The sequence below is a fragment of the Scyliorhinus torazame genome, chromosome 19, assembly GCF_047496885.1.
Source record: "Scyliorhinus torazame isolate Kashiwa2021f chromosome 19, sScyTor2.1, whole genome shotgun sequence".
Lineage (NCBI taxonomy): Eukaryota > Metazoa > Chordata > Chondrichthyes > Carcharhiniformes > Scyliorhinidae > Scyliorhinus > Scyliorhinus torazame.
In genome coordinates this window covers 124,989,320-125,004,347 of record NC_092725.1, presented here as the reverse complement: position 1 = coordinate 125,004,347, position 15,028 = coordinate 124,989,320, and the positions used below count along the sequence as shown (strand labels likewise).

Below are 15,028 nucleotides of genomic sequence, written 5' to 3'. Positions count from 1 at the left end.
TTTCCGGGGACCCATTTTTACCAACCGGCTAACCTTCGGGACCCAACCCGCCGACCTTCGGGACCCAACGCGGCTGACCTTCGCGACCCACGCCGGCCGACCTTCGCGACCCACGCCGGCCGACCTTCGCGACCCATCATTTTCTCTTACCTTGTTTGCTGCTAATAAAAATGGAGGAAATGGTTTTGGGTCCCTTTGGCCCTCGTACACGCTCCTCCAATTACATAGAACATACAGTGCAGAAGGAGGCCACCCGGCCCATCGAGTCTGCACCGACCCACATTCATCCCTCACTTCCACCCCATCCCCGCAACCCAACAACCCCCCCCAACCCCTATGGACACTACGGGTAATTTAGCATGGCCAATCCACCTAACCTGCACGTCTTTGGACTGTGGGAGGAAACCGGAGCACCCGGAGGAAACCCACGCGGACACGGGGAGAACGTGCAAACTCCGCACAGACAGTGACCCAGCGGGGAATCGAACCTGGGACCCTGGCGCTGTGAAGCCACAGTGCTAATCACTTGTGCTACCGTGCTGCCTGTTGGAACCTGTTGGATGAAGGTGAAGCCTTCCTGTGTCGGAAAGTACGGAGTCTCCATCTGTCCAAAGTTCTGCATTTTTGTCCTGTAAAATCTTATCAAATAAACCCCCCTCGAACTTGTAAAAAAAAAATGAATGAAAAAATAAAAAATTAAGTGAATAAAATAAATGAATAAAATGAATAAACCGCCGCCCCCCCCCGGGAATTTGTAAAAAAAAATAAAATGAATAAAATAAATGAAAAAAAAAATTAAATTAATAAAATAAACTAATAAAATGAATAAAACCCCCCCCTCCCCGAACTTGAAACAAAAATCTGCGACTGTTTAAAAAAATAGCGGCAGCACTGCGCATGCGTGTCCGCCCGATCATCGGCGCGCATGCGCATTGCGGTCAAATTTGTTTTTACATGTTCGTGGCCATTTAAAGGCCGCTTGCAGCCGGCATTATTAAAAGCCGGCTGCTGCGCGGGGATTTGCGCGATCGGGAGCGCTGCGAAGGACGGCTCTGCGACCCTCCCGACACCCAGGTCGCGCCCCCGATTTTGAAGAACACTGGGCTAGAGCCTCTGTTTGTCTAAATTGAAGCGAACAATCTCTTGGAGTTACTTAAATCCTGAATTTAGGGGGAGGTTGTCAGGTCCCAAGGCTTAAGGGCTTATAAATGTGCAAGGTTTAATTAGCTAAAACTGTGCAGCTCGTCATTACAGGGGACAGGTATGCTTCCAGGATCACCCTGCCAGTTAAGACATTGGTTTGTAGGTTGTCTGGAGGTAAATGGAAAGAATTCCAATGATGGATCTATCTCTCCAAGTGCCCGTAATGAGGTTAGCTGGTCAGTCATCAGTGTAGAGTATTGTGGACATTTCTCCTTCAAGACCAGACTGCTGAGTCTGCCACAGAGCGTTGCTAATTCCAATCTTCCAACATGAGTTGTGCTGATTTTGAAGCCAATTTGATCAATTCTTTCCCCTATTCTGGCTCCCTGGAGGATAATCACTAAATGACCATTAACTTATAAATGTGAATTGTGCCGTTGCTAGGTTGACAGGGATATACCTCATGTTTGGCATGATTAACCAGCCTAGGTAACCATGAAAGATTAAAACACATTACTGCGACCTCCACAGCACATGGGTCAAATTTGTATCATTTCATATGTGGACCTTTTCGAGTTTAACTAGTTATTAACACAGTTATTCCACTTGTAGCATCATGCCCTCCAGGCTGGATAGGATCACTCTATAGTTGCTACTGGATTGGAAAAGATTACAAAAGATGGCGAGATGCATCACATTCCTGTGAGTCAGCAGTTAATAGAGCTCACCTTGTTGATATCAATACCGAAGAAGAGCATAAGCTGATATCTTCACATCTGAGATCGAGCAATCACCTCAGCATGTTATGGACTGGTCTAAATGACATTAAGGTAAGAAGAACATTTTCTGTTCCATAAATATTTTGAAAACCATCAGTGATGAAGCTGAAAGGGTCACCCTTAGAAAAGTGGGCATTTGGGCAAGGCAGCAGGGAGTTGCTGATGCCAGCGAATCCATACTTATCTTTACAACTGCCTTTAAAAAAGGAAAGAAGAGCTAAACAGTGAAAAATTGGGGGGGAAACTTCCCAGATTGCAGACTTGTTTAATCCAGATTAAAACCTTGAACCCTGAGCTAGGAGCCAAAACTATAAAACCATTCTGTTTTACGTCAGTAGAATGTTTTGATTGATCATGCTATTCAAAGTGTTTATGAGACATTGCTGGCTGCCTTGATGGGATAAGTAATTCTGGTTTTGCTTCCTATATTTTAAATGGAGTAAGTGTCTATTTTTTGCAATAGTTCCATCTCATGTATCAGTTTTGACATTAAAAAAAAAAAAAATTTTGAGTACCCTATTATTTGTTTTCCAATTAAGGGGCAATTTAACGTGGTCAATTTACCTACCCTACACATCTTTGAGTTTGTTGGGGTGAGATCCACGCAAACACGGGGAGAATGTGCAAACTCCACATGGACAGTGACCTGGGGCCGGGAACGAAACCGGGTCCTCGACGCCGTGAGGCAGCAGTGCTAACCACTGCACCATTGTGCCGCAATCAGTTTTGGCGTTTCTAATAGTTATTTTATAATCAAGACCATTAAACGTGGCCAATTGGAAAATAAGTTCTGTGGCATACTGTCTGTTTAGCAGGTAGGATATGTTGGCTGTGTGTTATTTTTTCAAACTTTCTCCTGCATTTTGTTCCTTTCAATTTAAAAATTGTGAGAAGTTTAATTCAGGGTAAGAGAGGAATGATGGTGAGGAATAAGCAGGCTGATCAGGATCACTTAGTTTTGTTCTCGTCGCCATATTTGAGGTTCTTCTGGTTAGTGAAACATATGAAACCGTTTCAGCGGAGGTTGTGTCCAAGATGCTTCAAGTCACAGATCTATGGATAACTCAAGGACCATAGATTACAGTTGGAATTTTTCCCCCATAAACATTTGATATTTTTATGTGGCCATTTAAAGGCTTCATCCCGCCACCGCCGGTATTAACTCAACTTGTTATGTTCCCCGCATGGTGAGCCTCTGCTTGTCGCTGAGTTAATACCAGCAGTGGCGGGATAAAGCCTTCAGTGGAAGTATGGTGGAGACAGGTTCAATCGAGGCATTCAAGAGAATGATTATTTGAAAAGAAACAATATGCAGGAGGCCGGGGAAAAGGCAGGAGATGTCACTAAGTCATAATGCTCATTTGGAGAGTGGGTGCAGACACGCTGGGCTGAATGGCTTTCTTCTGCAATGAAACAATTCTGTAATTTTGAATCTCTTCTCTCCTTCAAGGAGACCTATCCCGAATTCTCCAATCTCTTTTTGGAGCTGAAATTCCTTATGTTGGATTCTCCATCGGCGGGATTCTCCATTTCGTTGGCAGCGCACTCACGCCAGCGGATTTCCCACGGCGTGGGGGTGCCCACAATGGGAAGCCTCATTGGTCGGCTACCAGAACGGAGGATCCCACTGTGGGCAGGAGCCCGTCGTACCAGAAAACGGGTGTGGCGGGACAGAGAATCCTGTCCTATATCTCTGGAACCATTCCCATGAATTTATTCCACATTCCCTCTCTAATGCCTTCAAATCCTTCCTAAAGTGTGGTGCCCAGACCAGGACGCAATGGGCACGATTTAACTAAATGGGAACAGAGTCCCATCGTGAGCGTGTTTAGCCGCTTGTTTCCCGATGCTCACAGTGTGGAAAAACACAATGCTATCGGATGACACTCGGGTTAGACAGGGGGCCTTAGTGGGGAACGCACAGCCAAGGCCGCACATAGCCCTGTTTCCTGCACTGAGGAGCTCCACTCGTTGGAACTCCTCAGTGTAGCGAGAGATCGGGATGCAACTCCCATCCTCAACCCCCAACTCACTATGAGGGGGGTGTCCACAGGGTCCCCGCTCCTCCCCTCAACACCTGTGCAGAGCACCCTGGCCCAATCACCGGCAGCTTGGCAGTGCCACCTGGGCACCTCCCTGCTCAGAGGGCCTCCAATCTCCTGGGAGACCCCCATGAGTGCTGTTCCATCTGGTCCCCATTTATGGAGACCAGTACTGAATGGCACTCGCCTGAGATCTCCGAGGTGAAGGAGAAATATTCCAACGCCTCAGGTGCCTTGGGAAACTGCATATTACCGTAAGACTAGCTGTCTCTTTCTAATATGCAGATTTGCCAGAAAGTGACTCCCCCATAATCGGCAGGATTTACAGCGCAATATCTCGCAAGATCGTGTTAGATTTCATGACGCGTTGCGAGCAGGTTAGATCCCGGGAGCGGGGTCTCCCGACTTTTATTGGCCACGTTGCGCTGTAGCACGCTGCTTTTCAGGCATAGCGTGACCATTAGATCGCGACCAATTGAACCAAATTTGTATTCGGGTTTAACATAGCGTTCTTGCTTTTGTACACCATGCCCCAATTGATAAAGCTCAGGATGCCGTTTGCTTTATTAACCACACACTCGAGCTGCCCTGCTACCTTCAATGTGTATGCACATATATGCCCATGCCTCTCTGCTACTTTATCCTCTTTAGAATTGTACATTTTGTTTTATATTGTCTCGCTGTGTTTTTTCTACTAAAATGAAAAACTTTATACTTCCGTGCATTAAATTTCATTTGCCACGTGTCTTCCCATTCCGCCAACCAATGTCCTTTTAAAATTCAACACTATTCTCCTCATGGTTCCCAATGCCTCAAAGTGTCTTAGCATCTCCAGATTTTTGGATTGTGCCCTGTACTTAAATATCTATGGGCGGGATTCTCTGATAATGGGGCAATGTCCCCATGCCAGCGGGAAAAGTGGCGGCAACCGCACCGGCATCAACAGCCCCCGAAAGTGAGGAATTTTCCAATTTCTCGGGGGTGAGGTTGGCGCCGGAGTGGTTGGCGCCGCTCCAGCCGGTGCTGAGGGGCAAGTGCGAGCTCACGCATGGGCAGAACGGCCGGCTTGATCTCGCGCATGTGCGGACCGGCCAGTGTATTTCCGCGCTTGCACTGACCGGACAGCGTACTTCCGCGCATGCGCGGGGGTTCCCTTCTCCGCGCCGGCCCCCGGGCAATATGGCGGAGCCCTACAGGGGCCCGGCACAGAGGAAAGAAGGCCCCCCACAGAACCAATCGTCCGCAGATCGGTGGGCCACGATCGCGGACCAGGCCACCGTGCCCCCCCCCTCCCCCCGGGGTCGGATCCCCCCATGCCCCCCCCAGGACCGCCCTCGCACACTTGCCTGCCAGGTCCCGCTGTGTGTGAGGTGAATAATACGCGCCGGCGGGACTGGGCAAACCTTTACGGTCACTCGGCCCATCGGGGCCCGGAGAATTGCCGGGGAGGGCTGCTGTCAACGGCCCTCGACCGGCGCGGCGGGAATCCCCCCGGCCCCCGAAAAATGGCACCGGAGAATAGGGCAGCCGGCGTCGGGGCAGGATTCGCACCTCCCCCCAGGGATTCTCCGACCCAGCGCAGGGCCGGAGAATCCCGGCCTATGTCTTCAATGATAAACCTTCATCTTACGTTGCCTCCTTAAACTATTAAAAGCTGCATTCTGATTTAAGTATCAACATCATATAGTATTTAAAATCATTATTATATGGCAGTCAGATAATTTTTCTTTTTGAGCCTGTTTCTACACCATTTCTGAATAGTTCCGCAACTGGCATCCCGTTACTAAGGTTGCGATAAGGTCAATAACGATAGATTATTCCCTCAGAAGAGACAACTGCTGGAAGACACAAATGGGAAGAAAACCCAGAAAAACATTAACTGGGAACTTAAGAGAAAATAATTGCTTCCTGTGGTTGCTATGTTGAGTTCTTAGCAACAAATAGTTGTTGAAGTGGCGAGTCCAAAGTTTTAAGGATGAATTGGGACATTTATTGGAAAAGGAGACAGGTAGAGAGGTAGTGGAACAAATAGGATGGAAGATCTGACTCGGTGGAGCAAATCATGTCAGACTTGATTGCTGAATGGCTTGTTTCTGGTTCTCTGTGTGTTTTTTCGTGACAAGCTGTTGAATATTTTTGACAGCTGTTTTATACCACTGCCTTTCTGGGGGAGTTTACAACGTTAATTAGACAAGGGAGTGCTTTCCGCTTATCTGGGATATTACTAATGAAGAATTTAGAGATGAATGGATTCTTCTTAGGTTAAGCTTACTTTCTGACCACATCATCACATTCGTAACCTTTATCACCACTGGGCAATATAGGCAAACAATTGAACTGTATTTGGAAAATCAAATACAAATGTTTTAATTAATTATTACTCTGTTCTCTTGCCAGAGCTGAATTGCTTATGGTTCGCTCTGGCTCTGGGAGCAGCACCAACAAGCAATTTACTCTCCTCAGCCAGGTAAATCAAAGATACTATAAATGCAAATTGCCTGGTTGTTGTTTCCTGGTTGAAAGCCACCAACCTCAGATAGTGATGGAATAGAATTAACTAGGAAAATATCACATCGTGTGGCCAAACTGAAATGCTGTATGGCAGGATCGGAAAAGGAGAATATCCAAAGGCAGATAGCTGCAGGACGTGGCAGAAAGGAAAGCAGAATTCAGTGGGTATAAGCTATCTATACCCAGCCTAATTATGACTGAGTGATTGAACATGCAATCAAAAGTACACTATATAAATCAAAATGTTTTGTAACGAGTGAATGTGCGAGATCTTCCTGCTGTTCATGCCGGTGAGATCTCTGATCCTGCCGATGGCATACCCCCCAGTGTGGGTTACACGGCTGAGTGGGGTGGATTCAATGGAAAATCCCATTGGCAGTGGTAGGACCAGAAGACCCCGCTGCTGGCCAATGGCAGTCATCTCCTACCGCTGGGAATCACTCCACGGGAGGCCAGAGAATCTCGCCCAAAATCTCCTTTGCTTTTTTTTATAAAGATGAGACATTGAATAGTTTGTCCGAAAGTACTTCCAGACGCTTCTTTCTCCTTTAAAAATGTTCATACTTGAAGGACCACAGCTACAAATCACAAATAGTAATGACCTTACTCTGGGTAATTTTATTTTCTAGAGGGAAACTGAGCTTCAGTGGACTGATACATCACCCTATAATTTAAGCAGTATTTTGCAGCAGACTCTGCCAGCGAATGATAGCGATTGCTACGCATTGCAGCTGAATCCAATGGGGGCAGACTATGTGTTTACCGGGCTTTTCTGCTTCCTGCCTCTGCCATACATTTGTGAATACGAAGGTAAGTTACTTTTAGACAGCTGAATTTACAATGCAGCAAATGTTAACAAACAGAATTATGTTTATTGAATGACCAAAGCAAAAGTAATCTGTATTCGTGTTTTATCGAGACTGCACAATGTGACTGAGTAGCTCATGAAAAAAATAATAATACTTTGTTATTTGATAAAGTGAATTATGTCAGCGCAATTCCTGTCTCATTTTTCCAAGGATCAGTTCAATCTATTGTGCAATCTTTTTCTTCTGACAAACGTTGGCTGATTGCAGAAGATTACTCTAACTATGGAGCAAAGACTAAACTAAGAATGGATTATCTTGATGGGATTAACCATGGCTCAATGATGCTGTATTGTACTTTGTTGCAGATATATGGTAGTTGCTGGTTGGCGTGAGATTCGGAGCTCATGTAGATCCCACAGCAGTAGTAAATAGTGGCCAAAGCTTTCACTACTATTTTTATTGCAGCAACAGCAATTTTCCAAAAAAAGGATACTACAACAGATAATTCTAGCCCAGAGAACGATATTGGTTGCTTACCTGGAATGTTATTAGTGTATTTTGAAGTCTTTCAGATTAACATGAATTTCTAATTAAACACTTGTTAACATTGATTTTAATTGAATGCATTCTGTTGTATATATTATATTTTTGTATTTTATGACTTCAGTGGCAATATTATGACATAATATGTAAGCTTGACTGCTGATAGGTGATATAATTCTGGGAAGCTGAAGGGTGAAGCAGTTCATTGTTGATAGGTAGCATTATATCATCAGGTGAATTATACCTGATTGCATTGAATGCAAAATGTTACATCCATTTGCCAATGAGAGCTTCAGAATCTCACCCAAACTAAATGATCTATGTTGAGGTAAATGTTTATTCCAACTCCCCTGCAGAACCTGCAAAATCAGGTTGATTCTGTGACTACTGTGCAATCCTCCCAGCCAGATATTTCCTTATGTCCTTTGTCCAGCTGGTGCTTAACATCCAGGTGATAAAACTGAAAATCTATCCCGGTTCAGCGCATGGTGTTTTCCAACTATGAAATTGTGTTATGTTCTGATACTGATTATAAGAACTTTATGGTAGCCAATTTTGTTGTTCTTCAGCCTTCGTCTTTCCAAAGATGATTAGACTAAAAATCGAAGATGTTAAAGAAAATGAAGCCACCATTATCTGGGATGATTTGCAGGAATTATTCACGTCAAGGCCTGAGTTATTTATTTGGTTCCGAATTATATCTGGTGAAGGAGAACGGTACATCTACAGAATATTGCTAAATGATACTAAAGCAGCTATTCCTGGGCTTCACCCTGGACATCAATACTATTTTGCATTAATGCTGAGAGACAGCGCAGGTGCTCAAAGTACACTTACTCCAGTTTTGAGTGTGAAAACAAGTAAGTTTTGATGGTGTTATACTGCTAGAAGTTGATGTAGTATTATAGTTGAATTCTGAGTAATGATAGACCTGAATGTGAGGTGCTGGTTGTATTTGCAATATGTTAATCTGTGTGTGTTGTCACAAATTTTATAAACATTTACAAACTCCATAGAATTATTTAAAACACACTATGGGATAGTATTTGAAAGGTGACAGGGTGCAAATGTTTCCTTCATGATTTCAACAAAATGTTACCAATCTTGACATAATTCAATATGCCAGGTGTGCTTTCCCTTGTGAAAACAGGAAGACTGAGGACAATTCACCCTGTTCTATTCTCACGTAACTTAGGGTAGCTGGCATTCTTCTGAGGTTTCAGTGAATGTCTGAAAATCGTGCTCACTAAAGCACTTTTGAAGAGTAATCACTATTATAATGTAGATGAATGCGGCAGACAATATTTGCATCCAGCAAGGACCCCTATCATCAACCCATCTATTTTTGTTGTGTTTGTTGAGGGATAAATGCTGGCCAGGTTACCAGGAGAACTCCTGCTCAACTTTGAATAATGCTACACAGGGTTGTAGTTTAATGCCTCATTTGAAAAACAGTACCACTGACAGTGCGGCATTCCCTCCGTTCTGCATTGAAGTATCAGCCTTTACCATAAACTCAAGCCTCTGGAGAGAGTTTTAAAATCTACAGACGGAATATTAAGAGGAGAATGTTAAGAGATTTTGAATTATAACTTACTGCGTTGGTTCATACCGGTTCAATTCTAACTCTTGACGGGGAAAACTTGTTTTCTAATGTTTCTTAATTCCAAATTGACATTGATGTACGACTGTGAAGCGACAGTGCTAACCACTGTGCTACCATGCTGCCCAAATCAAATTGACGTTGATTTGGGCGGCACAGTAACACAGTGGTTAACACTGTTGCTTCACAGCTCCAGAGTCCCAGGTTCGATTCCCGGCTTGGGTCACTGTCTGTGCGGAGTAGGCACGTTCTCCCCGTGTCTGCGTGGGTTTCCCCCGGGCGCTCTGGTTTCCTCCCTCAGTCCAAAGATGTGCAGGTTAGATGGATTGGCCATGCTAAATTGCCCTCAGTGTCCCAAAAAAGGTAGGTGGGGCTACTGGATTAGGGGGATAGGGTGGAGGTGTGGCCTTAAGTAGGATGCTCTTTCCAAGGGCCAGTGCAGACTCCATGGGCCGAATGGCCTCCTTTCCTTCTGCACTGTAAATTCTATGATTCTATGTACAATAGCACTGTGATGGAGTAAGGCGTTATTGGCAGGCATATGTCTCCATGTCTGGAAGTGGATTTTACAAACAGCTTTTATTTGAAGATTCCAGTCATCCTTATCACTTTTTTCTGTCTTGTTATTCTGTCACAACTGCAATGTACAATGTGAAATTCACTATTCATCATAATTGTTGTTGTACTCTTAGTAATTTTACACTTACTTGCTAGTGGCATACTGTCATTTGTTAACAAAGGGTAACGTTTGACATCATTACAAACTGTAGAGAATCAGGATAAAACAGTTCTAATTCACAGGTGTACGGGTATGTTGCCATTTTTAGTTAATGCATTCTCTGTACATATCCCATGAAGTGCATTTCATTGAACTTCTGTAATATTTCATTTTTGGAATTGAGAGGAAACTTTGAAAAGCTAAAACAGTTGATTTGTTTATGAAATTAAATTAAATGAACTTGTATTTAATGTAAATGCCTTGGAATTCATGCTTTACTGTTAGTTATCTGAAATACCAATAAAAAGGCAAACATCGATATTAAAGTTCAAATCTGCCCAATAAAATACTGGAGAAATTGGATGAAACTTTGTGTATATATTTTCTTGTATTTTTAAATTGTAAAATTATGTTATTTTTAGCTGTGTTTATTTGTTTTAGTGTTTAATATTTAATATTTGTGCGAGTTCAATGCTTCCATATGTTTTAACTTTGAAATCTTTATTCCTGCTATAAAATAGGACCAAATCCACCAAAAAATCTTACATTTGGAGAAGTATCTTCCACAGAAGTACAGGTTCTTTGGGCTCCTGCAGACAAAACAGAGAATGCATCATTTCATCACTACCTGGTCAGCTACGGGGCTTCTGGATCAAAAAGTCGAGGAACTGAAGATGTTAAAGAAGGTGAAGCATCCTTAGTACTTAGGAATCTTAAGCCCTTCCATTCCTACAAAATATATGTGCAGACAATTTCTGAAGGAGGATCCCTAAGTTGTGCTGAAGGACCATTGTTTGTAACTACAGGTAAATGTAGATGTAAAGAGTTAACTATTTTCATATAAAGTACAGGTCCACTTGGGCTGAAAAGACTCCAACGTACAACAAAAAGGACTTTCGGGCCAACAGGAACACTCATGGAAGTACAATCAAAATGATTGTTTATGTGTTTGGCGTTAGTATTGAGATGGAATGGATGGATCTGAGATATAATACATCCAATTCTTTAGAATCTAATCTTGCATTTAGATGTTGCTAATTATTTACTATTTATTGTGAATTTAGCCCCCAGTCCTCCAGTCAGTATTTATGTTGGCAACGCGGATGTTTGGGAGAATAGAATCACCGTGCATTGGGAGCCACCATTAGAAGGAAGTGATGAATACGATCTTCAACTACAAATGAGCAATGGCAACTGTGAAATAAAAGAATATTCAGTGATAAATGCAACGGTATTTCAATTCGATTTTATGATCCCGGGTGGCACGTATAACATTGAGGTGATGGCGGTGAAGAGTGGGAGGAGAAGCGAACCAAAGTTTGTTACACAAACGACAAGTAAGTCCGTGTTCTAACACCTGAGGTTCACTAGGGGCGCAGTAACGTTGCAGTGGCTCGCTGGTATGTTGTGAAAGATAAGGCACATTGGCTCCCATAGGGGAAAATATGATCCCTACAGATGGGACCCTGGCCTGGCAAGTGGTCTGGCTGTCTAAGGAAGACGAGCACTTGTTTGGAGAACTTTTGGTGCATTGCAAGGATTTGGCTCGTCTGGTTGTATACGTTTCCACAATCTTAGGGTAGGTGGCGTCCTATGAAAATGAGGAATCTCCCACTGACCCTGCAAACTCTGATGGGGCTTACTGTTCAAAGGCATTGTGGGACAAGCAGGGTTTCATCATTGAACTTCCGTGTGCTTATATTGATGTTTTAAAAAAAGCAAGTTCATGTTCTTTGTTGACATGAACTTGCTTTTTTGTAAGGAATTGTCTTTGTTGCTGTTGCTGTGAAGTAGTACGCTACGGATAAAATCTAATTATTGCTTCTTGCTATTGTGTCTCTTCCTTTCTGTGAAAGTCAACGAATAACAAACAGTTTTGGATAGGCATATATATTTCGTCCATCAAGCCTGCCATGGTCTATTTTATCTATATAAATATTAATGAATGTGTGAGAGGGATTGTGCAACAGTGCAGAATATGCAGACATCGGAAGAAGATAAACGTTCAGAAAAATAGCTCTGAGACAAGACCAGCAGGTCAGGGAGTATAGCAGTGGAGAATTGTGGCAAAATTGATGCCCTTAAATGGGTATTGCTTGCTGCTCCAACATAGCGGTGGTGCACGATCAATTGCACAAAGACTTGAGTTGGGTACAACTGAGGCTTTATTGCTCTAAGATGTGTGGCCTCCCACAGCAGCTGGCAAAATGGCTGCAGCGTGGAGGACACACGTATTTATACTCTGCCTACTGGGCATAGTCAGCAGGCAGGGACTACCAACGTACCTGTAGTACAGGTCCTACCATACATCACCTAATAGAGGTGCAACAGTGGTTTACCACATTCACCCCCTGTTAAAATTGAGTCCGGCGGGGGTGGTGGAGAACTATATACAACAAATGGTTTTCTTTTTTACATTTACATTTACAATATTTGACAGAGAGAAAAAAATGTCTTTTGAAGTCCAGTGGACCAGAGGTTTAACCGGTCCGGGGCCTTGATGTGCCGCTGGGAGCGACGTTCTGGTGGCGGCGATGCAGATGCTGGTCTGATGTCCCGGTGCCTCCGGGAGCGTGCCGAAATCCTCTTCATCCTCGGGCCTGGGCAGGGGGAGGACGGATGGTCCCGGGGGTGGTTGCTGCTGGGAGCGCCGGGGGAGGGGAGGGTGGTGGTGGTGCCGGGGGGGGGGGGGGGGGGGGGGGACAGAGAAACAGGGTTAACAATTCATGTCTGGGACTTTTTGTCAAAGCTGATATTAACTCTTTCTTGAGCTTAAAATCTGCAACAGTGAAATGTTTTCTCGCTCGTGTGTGTGTGTGACCTGCTGGTGCCAGGTCCCTGAGGGAGACAGTATCCTGGCGGCCGTCGGGGTACGCCACGTAGGCATACTGGGGGTTTGCATGGAGCAATTACACCTTTACACCAACAGGTCCGCCTTGTGGAGTCGGACATGCCTACAGAGCAGGATGGGCCCTGGAGCTTCGAGCCAAGTCGGGAGCGACATCCCAGATGTTGACTTCCGTATCTGGGTGGATGAAGCTTTTGGTGCTCCTGGAGTCCAGCAGGCAAGAGGTCACGTGTCTGTTGATTTTAACGCTGGTCGATGCGGTGGCCAGGTTGTGCAGACGAGACTGGTCGATGGTCACTGAGGCGAGTCGTGGTCGGTCGTCGTTGATGTAGGATGTTGGGGAGCCTGGGGGACCCTGGTCCTGGAACGCTGGCGGTGCCCATGTGCCATGGGGGAGACAAGATAGCGACGTCTGAAGATCACGAGGAGGACAAAATGGCGGCTGAAGATGTAGAGGAGTACAAAATGACAGCGCCCATGGGCCGTACGTGGTGGGGATTACACAAGATGGCGGCGCCCATGGGCCGTGCTTGGTCTGAGGGACTGAAGATGGCGGCGCCCACTGGCTGCGCGTGGTCCAAGGGGGAGAAGATGGCGACGCCCATTGTCCATAAACGAGGGGGTGGGGGCGATAGCGGCGACTGCACGGGTCTGATACACCGCGGCGAAGTGCCCCTTCTTGCAGCAAGCCTTACAAAGGGCAGCGCGGGCCTGGCAGCGTTGGCGGGGGTGTTTCTGCTGGCTGCAGAACTAACATCGGGGACCCCCGCGGTTTGCTGGCTGGCATGTGGCGCAGGCGTATTGGCTGGGTAAGGCCCCCGCTGGGGCGGCCGTCTGGGGTCCACGATGCGTAGGAGGGGTGGGCCGCGCGGCTGGAGGTGTAGGCCTGAACATTGCCCGAGGTGACCGTCATGAAGAGCACTCGTTTCTTTGTCTCTGCTAGGTCAAGCGTGGCCCCTTCTAACAGTCGCTGGCGTATGAGGTCCGACCCAATCCCCGTAACAAACGCGTCCCGCATAAGGAGGTTTGAATGTTCAGTGGCCGTAACGGCCTGACAGTCACAGTCCCGGACGAGTGGGATTAGGGCCCGCCAGAAGTCTTCTATGGACTCACCAGGGAGTTGAGAGCGAGTGGCGAGTACGTGCCTGGCGAAGATCATGTTCGTCTTCTGAGCGTAATTCTCCTTGAGAAGCGTCATGGCTTCGGCGTAGTTCGGCGCGTCCTTGATTAGCGGAAAGACGCTGGATCTTCTGAGCCTCTGAGACAGAGATGGATGCCGAGTTGATGTACACCTCGAAACAAGCTAGCCAGTGTTGAAAGTCCTTTTTGGCGTCGCTTGAATGCGGATCCAGCTGCAGGCGATCATGTTTGATACGGAGGTCCATCTTTTGAAAATCTTAGAGCAATAAATTGATGCACGATCAATTGCACAAAGACGTGAGATGGATACAACTGAGGCTTTATTGCTCTAAGCTGTGTGGCCTCCCACAGCAGCTGGCGAAATGGCTGAAGCACAACACACATATTTATACTCCGCCTACATGGCAGAGCCAGCAGGCAGGGACAACCAATGTACCTGAAGTACAGGTCCTACCGTACATCACCTAATAGAGGGGCAACAGTGGTTTACCACATGCGGGCAGCAGGAGAGGCTTATGGCCAATGTGCAGCCCAGCAGGTCTAACCACTGGCTGCTGGTCAGTGAAAGGGGGTGTGGGGGTTGCCTCATTCCCAGGCTCCCTGAGGCACTCAGGCTACCCCCTCAGTTTTGCCTCCCTTTGCCCACCTCCACCTCTGCCCTGTCCAACATACCAAAGGCCATCCCCAGCCCATTCCCCCACATCCCTCCCCGCAGGAACCTGCCAGCTCAGCCCCGCAAGATCCTGGGTTTGGGGGGGGGATCCATTGCTCCTCTTCCTCCTCGGCCTCCTGCAGTATTGGCCACCGATCCTGGTGTGGTGCAGAGCTGCTGGTCTCTGATTGGCCAGAAGCTCTGTAAGCTGGGACTTCCTCCTGGGGAAGGATGGAAGTC

At 45.9% G+C, this 15,028-nt stretch overlaps 1 protein-coding gene across 1 annotated transcript in view; it reads left to right on the top strand.

Annotated features, from left to right (window-relative positions):
• Positions 1-15,028, top strand: part of ptprq (protein tyrosine phosphatase receptor type Q) — a 304,885-nt gene that overhangs the window by 22,000 nt on the left and 267,857 nt on the right. The window contains exons 6-10 of the mRNA XM_072485165.1: positions 1,756-1,973; positions 7,105-7,285; positions 8,397-8,687; positions 10,670-10,954; positions 11,213-11,485. Coding sequence (XP_072341266.1) covers positions 1,756-1,973; positions 7,105-7,285; positions 8,397-8,687; positions 10,670-10,954; positions 11,213-11,485 — 1,248 coding nt within the window. The remainder of the gene's footprint in view (positions 1-1,755; positions 1,974-7,104; positions 7,286-8,396; positions 8,688-10,669; positions 10,955-11,212; positions 11,486-15,028) is intronic.